Source organism: Accipiter gentilis, chromosome 34 (genome assembly GCF_929443795.1).
Source record: "Accipiter gentilis chromosome 34, bAccGen1.1, whole genome shotgun sequence".
In the NCBI taxonomy this organism is placed as follows: Eukaryota; Metazoa; Chordata; class Aves; order Accipitriformes; family Accipitridae; genus Astur; species Astur gentilis.
In genome coordinates, this window is record NC_064913.1 from 12,942,293 (window position 1) to 12,953,677 (window position 11,385).

General features: G+C 43.7%; 1 protein-coding gene across 2 annotated transcripts in view; it reads left to right on the forward strand.

Moving 5' to 3' along the window:
• The window catches only part of CRADD (CASP2 and RIPK1 domain containing adaptor with death domain), a 79,898-nt gene extending 69,032 nt beyond the window's left edge, over nucleotides 1–10,866 (forward strand). The window contains exon 3 of one of the 2 annotated variants that reach the window (XM_049792150.1): nucleotides 8,061–10,866. In XM_049792150.1, coding sequence (XP_049648107.1) covers nucleotides 8,061–8,356 — 296 coding nt within the window. In that variant the 3' untranslated portion in view covers nucleotides 8,357–10,866. The remainder of the gene's footprint in view (nucleotides 1–8,060) is intronic. The other variant, XM_049792151.1, reaches the window with a different exon arrangement.
• The last annotated feature ends 519 nt before the right edge of the window (nucleotides 10,867–11,385 follow it).

The following is an 11,385-nucleotide window of genomic DNA, read 5'->3' on the forward strand; positions in this document are numbered from 1 at the left end:
GCATAAGTGCGGCATATACTCAGATGAACATAAAATTCTGTCAGATTTGTTTTACTGTAATGCGGTCAGGTGAAAAAAATGTGCCACTTTCTAAACCCTTGGTTTAGGTGTTTTTTCTTTTAATGTGCTTATGGTACAGATTCCATTCTGTAGTTTAGTCTGAGTTTTTAACTGACCAAGATTTGATTTTGATTGCATTAGAGAAGATGATAGTGTTTATTCTTAGGAAGGTAACTGGGCCTGTTGTTCCTACAAGGGTGCAGGTTTTCCATCACTGGGATTTCCCTGTGCTGAGTCAGCTCTATGGGAGGAAGAAGCGGGAGTTCCCACGCAGAGACCAGAGATCAGCGCATGCTTGCCGGTCATCGTTAGATGGTGGCCTCTGGTAGCCTCAGGTGGGATGAAGGAGGTGGGCATCTCTTTGGTGGTGAACAGAAGCCTACGGAGGAGGGAACCAGCGCAGATAAGTGGAACAGCTACCACAGTCTTCCACCTGGTAGCTATCCGTGTAACTCACCACTCATGTTTGGCAGGAGAGACAGAGAAACAGCTACGCATATGCTAAAAGCAGGAGAAGGCTATACATCTACTCCAAGTTATTGTCATCTTCTGAGAGTTATTTTAATCTGAGTGGATTAACTTTTATATGAAATATTAACTTTTATATCTACAATGGGGTCAGCTATCTGTCTTCAAATAGTACGGGATTTACAGTTCAATTTTTCCCACTCCTTGGTCAAACACTTTTTGAAACCCGCTGAAACCAGGAGGCAGACCTGGTGGTTTTGAATAGACTTTGGATGGGCTGTGTGATCCATGCTCTTTGCAGATGTATAGAAAAGATATGTATATGGTGATAAAAGAGAAATATTTTTCCATGTTCCCTGGAGCACGATTATTTGGAGCTGTTGCAAAACACTAATGTTCCTTTCCCAGCTTTTGAATCAGTCTGGTGTTTAATTAGCAACAATGACAACAAGAAAAAAAACAACACCCAAATTATGAGGTAGGGGTTGGTTTCTGGATAGTCTCTTCTACTTTTTCCACTGATTAGCGATTTGAGCTTGTTTCTTGTGTTTAAACGGTCCTGAATCAGACCCTTCTAAAGTTCACAGCCATGAAATAACCTTATAATGCTTCATGATCATTTTTAACTTGCACAGGAGGGAGTAAGCGCTGCATTCTCTGTGCAGGCCTGCCAAGTGTCATATATCTAGCATGATACTTTCCCATCTGGCACTCCAGTCATTCATTGCCGCAGGTTGGCTTAGAGCTCATGAATTTGGATGTGCTGTAGGAAGAGGGCAGGCATTTGCCTGCAGTTCCGCCTGTTAGGACAAGGTTGGGAGAGAACAGCTGAACAAGAAAGCAGAAGAGCAGCCGTACAAATGGAGGTCCACTGTCACCTCCGCTGTCACCCCTTTTCTAACAAATTGAGCCAAGCCACCCCCTGCAGTTACCCAGCACCTCCTGTTTATTCCACCCTTCTCACCAGGACCTCCACCGTGATCTGGTCTTTGACTTAAGTGGTCTACAGCACCCACTGGGATCCCTCAAAGTGCTTACTCTCTGCTTTCCCTTTCATCCAGCATCTCTGGTGGCTCAAGGGGGGCTGCAGCTCTCCGAAGTCTCTGATCTGTCCGTTAGTGGGAGTATTACATACTTACCTTCCAATTCACGTTCTGCAACCCCACCTCACTGCTCTTGAAAGCCTGTCCCAACCTGATCCGCCAAGTGTTGTTCTGCTTCATGACCCACTTCTACTGTTGTGCTCAGGCCAAGGGGATTTCACTTTAAAGCAAATATACCTGGTTATGTGCAAGGTGTTTGCTATTGTAACATTCAGTCATTAAATAAATTCTGGAACATAACACACCCACCAAAACAAACAGCACACGGTCTGGCAACCATGACTATGCCCGCTCAGTACCCGCTGCTGGGTCTATGGCTCAGGCTAGTTGAACAAGTCCACTGTGCTCCGAGGGGGCTGGAGGGAAGCAGACCCTGGCACTAGGTTCTTTATTATATATGTTTTCCTTTAGCTGAAGTGCCCCACATGTCACTGGCTGCTGGCACGTTAGCCACGATGGTTCTGTGGAGCTCCAAAGTCCCTTTTAGTGTAATGTCCTATAGTAACCAAGGCTGTGTGCTCCTCCTCTGTGGGCCGTTGCGTGTATGCGTGTACCCCTAGTAGCTTCCGAACCTGTTGGCCAACTTCAAGAAGCCTGCCTGGTTGCTGTTGTGGAGAGGAGAAATTTCAGGAGTGTCTTGAGAATCGATAAGCAGCTGGAGAAGTCCTGAAGCGTGAGTCAGCTGTAGGACTCACAGCTGGGGGACACAAGGCTTCTTTGGCTTGCTGCTTGTGGAACTGCTTGATCTAACTTCAGCACTCCTCAAGGAAGAACTGTGTTCCAGATGCCAGGAAAGATGATGAAAGAGGACTCTGAAATGCTTGCTTTGAACTCTTCAGAGATTATGAGTAGGATCTGGTGAGAGGGTCAAGTGAATAGTTAGTGACTTAAGTTCAGATGACTGAAGGACTCTGTACCCCTGTCAGTGGGAGATGCTGAGGCCAGATGCATGGCTGAGCAGTTACTCCTTTTTACAGTCCCATTCCAGTTATGCAGGCTCTGAAGCCCAGAATCACCTGCCTGTTTCTGATGTGATTATATTAAACTTAGAGCACTTGCTGAGCACTGTTTCTGCCAAGGGCTCTTGCATGCAATTTTGCTCGGTTTCACCATATCCCTTGATTCCCAGGTGAGTTTTCTCTCCACCAGGCTCCATTCTAGGGGCTGGGAAGCATTCTTGACCCTTTCCAGGGAAATCTTTATATTTTTTTCTGGAATGATTTATCAAGAGAAAGGGAATGAAGAGGAGCATGACTGTGCACCTCAGCGTTAGGATGTGCAGCTCAGAGAGACCTGGATTCCCATCTCTTCTTCCAGGGCTGCTTCTGTCTTCTTATCCAATGAGTATGTACATGGTCATTTAAATGGATAAAATACAGAGGCAGTGCTGGAAGCAAAGACCGGTCCCCAGAACATCCTTTCCCAAGGGACAGATTTATTAGATAGTTATTAGTCAAGAGGTGGGCCATTTCCATCAAAGTCCCTTTTACACAGCAAAGAGCAAAAGCCAAAAAGTTGGTTTTGTGTTGCATCATGTAGAAATGTATTGACTGCATAACGAAGAAGGCTCCCTGAAACTCCCAACAGATGCTTTTGGTTGTGTATAGAGAAGTCATACTTAGATGGAGAAGGGTCCTTTAGACAAAACCGTAATGCGCTTCGGACTGCCGGCAGTCCTGAGGAATCAGCTGGGTACTTTGCAGATCACGAAAAATGCCTCAGAACTTTTTGCTGCTGTGTCCTGTGTTGGAGCCAAGCTCACTTGCTGATAAAGATTTTCCCATGGCGCAAGACAGCCTAAGGGATGATCTCAGCTTTTTCATCACCTAGAGATGGTGACAAAAAAGCAAAAGCACAAAAAAGTCTTTAAGTGATTCAAAGCCCATTTTCACTGGACTTTATCTTGCATCCTCCCACTTGTGCCAAGTGGGACAGAGCCGAGGTGAGTTTCTTTTCAATCCCCCTAATTATTGCAATATCTTCTTGGAGTCTCCTACTTGAAGCTGGAGAGGTCCTGAAGAAAAAGAAATGCAAAAGTGGTGACTGTCTGCCTTTACCCCATATGTAGCTCTGATATCTGGGTTACTCTGTTTTGTCTGTGACACTGTCTATTTATATCCAGTTTTGTTTCCTGTCCACGCTCACCAGCACCGTCGTATCTCCTGGGCTGTGCAGTGATCTGGAAGCATAGATGTACACACAGGCCAGAAGTTGTCAACATTCCTGTTTTTTAACTGGGACAGCTAGGATAAAGGCTTAGGGTGGATGAGTTTCCTTGACCAGCGAGAGCTGTAGACATGGAGAATTGCGTTCCCTTGTGCTGCAACTTCAAATAGAAGCAGCTGAAGGTCTTTCTCTGGCTCAGTTTCAGCTCCAAAACCAGGGTGGAGAGTTTCCTCCCCACCTCCTGCCTGGAGAAAGGGGATTTTCATGGTCCCAAGCGCTGTGCCAGCGAGCTGGCCGGCACTCCCAGGAGAGCAACTCTGCACCAGGCTGGCTCACTCCCCAGCACAAAGCTGTCGGCTCCCCATTCCTCAGGGACTTAGTGGCTTAAGCTTGAGCAGTGAGACTTCAGCCTCTAAATCTCCACAGCGCATAGCCCTGGCACTTCGTGGCGTAGACCGTGTCCACAGCTGAACACGGTGTTTCACTTGTTGGGCTCACTGGAGGTGATGGCACCGAAAATCGCCTTCTCTGGGGAAGCCCCCAACACCCTCCAGTGGTGCCCCAAACCCTGCTTCTTCCCGTGTCTTAACAGTGCTGTCCTCGTTTTGCTAAGCCAAAGCATATACCTAACATAAACATGTACTCGTCCAGATTGAATCCACCTAAAGCAAGAAGAGCTTCACATTTTTTGCAAAATTGAGGTCTCAGTATCCTAAATGTATCTTTCAAATGCAACTGCAGGATCTGCATAATTGAAACTTTTGCTCTAATCTCATTACCTCTCCCAGGCAGTTCCTGACAAATGGAGATTGTAAGTGAGGGTCTGTAGTAAACATAACTAAAAAGAGGCATCTGTAATGTTTTTGCAATGTGTTCAAAGCAGCTTGGCTGCTGAGCACAGAAAACTCATTTCCCTTTCACCTGAAATGCCATTATGTTTATTAAATTAAGAGTGGCATTAAACCTAGTACATATCCAAATCTTTTTGTGATTTTGCTTTTGGCATAACTAAAAGATCTCACTAAATATTTCTCTATACCTCTAAATAATATTGCCCATCGTGTAATACTTGGTTCAGATTTTCCTCAGTGACTTTGTATCAGAGCTGGAAAAGAGCTATCACAGCAACTAAAGTAACAGTCCTTTGTATTAAATTTAAATTTAACATATGGCTTCTGTCCCAGAATTTTCCACATCCATATTAGAATCAGATGGTAGTGTAAGATGAAAAGATTTCCTGGATGGGTTTTATTCTTATTCTTATTAAAGGACTGATAACAGGCTGAAGGCAAGATACTTGTTCCAGTAAAAAAATCTGCCTAATATCAAAGGCTGGATGGACAAGCTGACATGTATTATTGTTAGGCCTCCCTGCTTGATCACATTTCGGCATCATAAAATCATTCTGCTAGTGAACATGAAGCATAAAAATTCCAGTGTGAGAGCAAAAAGCCCAGGCTGGCAGGTAGTGCTCCTTTGGGCACACTGCTTTATGCTTAGTAGCTGACTAGAAGCCAATGGGGTTTAATATCAAAAAGTAGTGTTGGCAACAGAGCACGGAGTAGCTGTATTTATTTTAAATTTTAGTTATTCTCAAATATTTGCATTCACGCAAGGCACTCCCTCGTCCTGACTTACCTGTGGAGCTGGTATCACGTGGGATGTGACAGCATAGGGCAGCCCCACCAGTACTGCTCAGCCTTCTTCAGGAGCCCTGCAACCTCTGCCCTGTCCCCGAACCGGCCACTTGCCCCAGGTTCCTTTGGCAATCTGGAGACAGAAAGATCAAAGGGACCTAAACACTCTTCAGAAAGCAATTTTCCCTTTACTCAAAGCAGCTTTGTATAGTACTTATGTATGATTGGGCTTAAATTGTACAAACGTTTGCAGGCTCTGGGTATTCTATGCAAAAACAATTACTTTTGATAAAATGAAGGAGCGGTGCTTTCTAGTGTTGCTGTTCTGCTGTAGTGGAGACTGCGAGCATGATATTGGAGCTATAAATTAGATTTTGCAAAGCGGCTCTTCTGTAGGGAGCCTGCTGCTTCAGACTGACAGGCTATAATTAGCATTTTCTTGGGGATATTTTTGCTCTGTTTTGACGCAGTATCTTCAGCAACAAAAGTAGAGCAGCAATTGCAGGCTGCATCGATCCTTCATTTCGGCTTGTGATCGCGAAGGGCAAAAGAGCAAATATGCTTTATAGATATCTTACACTGCTTTTCTAAATGCACCTTTTTAAAGCAACTGGTATGTGGGTTGAATTTACAGGCAGAGAATCGTTTCGCCAGCACTGGGTGTTTACGGCGTCAATGTCAACATCTGAGCTTATACCCAGCGCTCCTTTTATAGTCAAGGGAGAGAAATGTGCACATTTAGAGGAGCAATTAATCTGATTATTTTAGACATCTTCTTTCCAGTGACATGGATTGTATTCTAGAAGTGCCTATTTTTCTCCTTAGCGATAATTAATCCTAGTATAATTAGTTCAGGAGGGGCTGTCTGTAGCTAGATGAGATGGATCCCATCAGCGTATTTCTGAATAGCACTGTATTCTCACTCTGCTACTGACGCTGTTTGTATTAATGCTTTTCTTTTTAAATGATCAGATTACCATAGGGAATACGTGAAGAGATCACTTGTGTTTGTAAGAAATACTTGATTCAGTCCCTAAGAGATTTTTACCGCTGATAATTACAGCTAACTTAATGCTTCCTCTGTGTCATGGTTTACCCCAGCCAGCAGCTCAGCGCCACTCAGCTGCTCGCTCACTCCCCTCTACCCAGTGGGATGAGGGAGAGAATTAGAAAAAAAAAGTAAAACTCATGGGTTGAGATAAAGGCAGCTTAATAGGACAGAAAAGAAAAAAGATAATAATAATAGTAACGATAATAATAACAGAATTAGAATATACAAAACAAGTGACGCACAATGCAATTGCTCACCACTTGCCAACTGATGTCCGTTTAGTTCCCAAGCAGTGATCCGGCCCCCCCAGGCCAACTCCCCCCAGTTTATATACTGGGCGTGACGTCCCATGGACTGGAATACCCCTTTGGCCAGTTTGGGTCAGCTCTCCTGGCTGTGTCCCCTCCCAGCTCCTTGTGCCCCTCCAGCCTTCTCGCTGGCTGGGCATGAGAAGCTGAAAAATCCTTGACTTGGTCTAAACACTACTCAGCCAAAACTGAACACATCAGTGTGTTATCAACATTCTTCTCATCCTGAACCCAAAACATAACCTATACCAGCTACTAGAAAGAAAATTAACTCTATCCCAGCTGAAACCAGGACACTGTGAAAGCTGGTTTGGTAGCTGTATTGATCCTGTCCTCTGCGAGCCAGGTACCAGTTTGATGCTAATCGTCTCCTCGGATGAAGAGTGTGTTCTGGGGCATTTTGGGTACGTGCGCAATACTGAGGGACATAAGGCAGAAGTCTCTGAGAGAACATGGGATTTCCTTGCCCTCTCCTGAAAACAGCTTCAAGGAAGCCAGATGAGTGGGGCTTTAGCACATACATGCCTGTTTTCAGGAGCGTTACTACAACCGGGGTGAGGGATAAGGAAGCATAATTTGTATTGGGGAAGTGTTGATGCCCTGTTCATTTGGGTTCACCTGAACAATGCTTATGGATTCATTCAAATAGAAGAAAAGCCCCCAAAGCTGGTCTCCTCCAGATGAGTTTGCCATATATAACAGGGCACAGAGAATAAGTAGCATCTCAGGAGACAGAAGAACTTCATGTGAACAGCCCCTAGCAAAAAAATAATACCTAATAAATCAGGAACCAAAATTATTTCTGAAGTGTATAAACAGAGCCAAAGAATAGGAGTAATAAGGTATTATTGGTCCCATATTTGTCACCTGTCACTATATCATACTGGTGCAAGCAGACTGATTTTCAGAAGGTGATGACTGCCGGGAACATGTTCCTTGAAAGCCTTTCCTGTTCACCACCCCAAAATCTATTACTTTTGGAAGTCTTGGCTTTGGAATAGAATTCTGATATCTGGATTATTGACACCCAAAACCTCAAGGCTCCCTAGTATGGTCCACTGAGCATTAGTTTTCCTTTAATTAATCTTCTGGTCGATTATGTAATTAATTTTTCTGGGTGAGTATGTATTCTGTTTCTTTAATTAATTAATTCTTTCACCTCAGCTTTGCTTATTCCCTCCTTTGCCAAGGACTTACATTAATGTTTGCAGCATTGCCTAGTGACACATGTATGCATTTTCTTTTTCTTTTTCTTGTTTTTTTACAGCTATAACTGAAATTGCACCGTGTATTTTGAAGACTTCACCAACAGATCAGCAGCTGAACAAGCTTGCGAGGAGACTGGGACCCGAATGGGAGCATATAGTTCTGTGCTTGGGTTTGTCCCATACTGACATCTATCGATGTAAAGTCAATCACCCTCACAACCTGCAGTCACAGATCGTAGCTGCGTTTGTCCTGTGGAGACAGCGTTTGGGGAAAAAAGCAACAATCCAAAGTCTGCAAGCCGGTCTGATGGCAGAAGAAGTGGATCCTTCTGTGATACAGTACATGCTTGAGTGAAGCCTTGCTATTGATTGGGAGCTTTCAAGTACTTCTTTAAATTAAATAAAGAGGATTCATGAAAATGTATGTTGAAGACCTGATGCCTCAAACTGGAAAAAAATGGAATTGGGAACTGTGGTTTTATTAAGCTTAAACATTGCAGTTTTCTGTGGCATCTTGTGACTTGTAATTCTTTTCATGCCAGATTAATTTTTAGCAGGCATTAAAAACTGGATCACTCTTTCCTGTTCGCTTTTGTACTATTCCAGTGGGGATATAGGGTGACACTTAAAGTCCTTGCAAGCAGGCGGCCCTGCAGTGAGTTCAGCAAGGTTTCTGGTTTCATTGCGGCAGCAACACTTGGTTTAATCTATTTTCTGGACTATGTAGGAGCCTTTTTTACTGCTGTTCCATGCTAGTTCCCTGATACCCCAGCAAGAAATGAGAATAATCACTGGTACTAATTTAACAATTTTACAGCAGTTATTGCAGGTGGCTAATTTCACATTTATATAAGTTTTAGCACATACAGTTTCTTGCTAGGATAGATGGCTGCCACCTTAGTCTGCCTTTGAAACCGGCCGTAAGTGGAAGTAACAGGAACCTAGCGTGCCTGTGAGGATTTCTCCCGCTACTATTTAATGAGGGTAGGTTTCTGTAAGGAGACAGGCACTGTGTGTGCATGCCATCTCTTAGCATAGCACGGGTGGGGAGTTCTCAGGGAAGACACGCAGTAGAAAAGCGACCAGAAGATAGGCAGGAACAGGCAAACAGAGCAAGAAAGGACCTAAAAAATGAGACAACTTCTAAGTTGTCTGTGTTTGTCTCCTCTAACAACCTGGTGCCCGCTGAGTCTTTGTACTGTGCTCTGGATCCAGGCAATCTTGTTTCACAGAAGTTTTACTCTTAGGTCAAGTGTCCGTAGGCACCCTTCTCTGACCACCGCATGCCCAACAGGGTACTGAAGTTTGCGGGTCCTTTCTGGTCAAGGTGAACTCCCCACTGCTCTCCTTCCAGCTTGTGCCATCCACCAGGCTCATTTACTTTCTACACTTCTACACAGCTGCTTCAGCGCTCCTGTCCCCAGTTCTTTGCCAGCTATAATTGTACCGCCAGTGATGATTAGATTTTATCCAGTAGAACAGTAAAGCTTGGGCTTTTCTCCTCCTTCCCCCCTTTAAGATTTTTTTCCTCCTGGAAGAAACCGCTGAGGTTTTTGCTGGCCAGGTGAGTGGGGATCAGTCCACAGGGTATATATCCAAAGGCGATGGAAGTGACCAGCTGGTCTCTGAGACCTGATTATAAGAGGCAGAATATGTTTTCATTCTCCCTGAGCAGTTTGCAGTAAATGAGGAACAAAGTTTGCATGCAGGGTTTCCAGGTCTATTTATGAGCAAGTTATGGTAGACTGTTTCATCTACAGAGTCATTGCCAAGTAACTTCCCGTCCTACAAGATCTGCCCCATATAATTTAACAGCTTAACAGCCTTGTCAGAAGTCTTTATTGGGGCAAGAATGAACTTTACTACCTTTTTTTTTTTTTTTTTATTCTTCCTATACCTAGATTTTGGAAGACATTTGGGAAATCAGGAAAAAGAGATTTTAAGGAAATCCTGTCTGCCTTGTTTTCCAGAAGCATGGAAAAGGAAAACATATCCTGGCAGGATCAGCTCCTGCAAGTCCCAAATCAATCTGGTGGTATTTTGGTTTTAATCTTCTGTATACAGTTCTGACCTTCAGTAAATCGTGATCCTGTTATACCTCACTCAGATCTTAACTAATCATATCCTATTATGGCTACTTACAGAGTTTAAGTCTATCAACAAATCCCAAATAAACAATGTAAATCAATTTAGGCCTTGGGATTTATTTATTTTTCTGTTTCATGCTGCTTTAATGCCAGCATATTCTTTTTTTGGTTGAAAACCATCCCAGAGCAGGTGTACAGGCATTTGGTGAATTCCTATGAGCACAGCCCAGCGTAGGGAGTGTGACGAAGACTCTGAAGCAATTCTGCCAGTGAGATGGGCAGGAGCGTGGTCTGTGTGTTAGGGAAGAGGGGCGACGCGGTGGCCTCGGCAGCAGTTTGGAGGAACAAAAGCTGGAGATGGGCAGCAGGAGAAACTACTGAAAACATGATTTAGAGAAAGAAGCTGGCTCCCAGTGACATAAATGCAAGTACCTTGTCTTGTTCTGAGCCGGCATGGACCAAGTCTTAAAACAGACTGGTTTCCAAGGGAGTCATCCCCAGTTAACCCAGCATGAGCGCCGTGCTCTGGGAAGGCAACCGGTCCGGGCAGTAAAGCAGTATAACGGGCACACTCACGGGGCCCTGGTACCTTCTTCTTTGGGTGAACTTTGCATTTCGTGTTCTTAATTTGTAGGACCAATGTCAGGTTAGCCATAACTAATCTATTCAGAATCGGTTAAGAAACAGTTAAGAAAACAGCCTGGAGTAGGTATGAAGTGTCACAGCAAAGAAGCCTTCCTTACAAGTCAGGGATCCCGCTATTATCTATTATGTCTATTATGTGTATCTATTATGGGCCACTGGAAACCTGATGGGTGAGTATCATGTCAGGTAATTTCTCCATTTGGATTGGTTTTTAGGTGGGCTAAATTCAGCCTCCCAGCAGTAGTACTGAAATTACAGGAGCCACGGCTAGACAAGGAATTTAAAACCTGGCCTTTCGTATTGTAGAACAAAGCACTTGATTCGTAATTTATAGTTACTTTTACATTCCCAGGCCCTAAATTAATGCTGTAATACTTGAGTTGCAAATATTGAAGGGAGAGGTTTACTTATTTTATGAGATTGTTTCCATTGCTGTTATTTTTAATTTCATGGAAATGTTCCTATTAGACTCTTCAGTTTTATTAAAGCTTGTTTTTGCTCTACACAAATTCAGAGACACATTTAACTTGACAGTAGTATTCCTTTAACCCAGTGGATTTTTCCATCCCCTGAAAAATATTTTTCTTCTGTGTGTAATGCTTTATTTTGCACAAGGATGCAATTAAGACAATTTAATTCTTAAGACGTATGG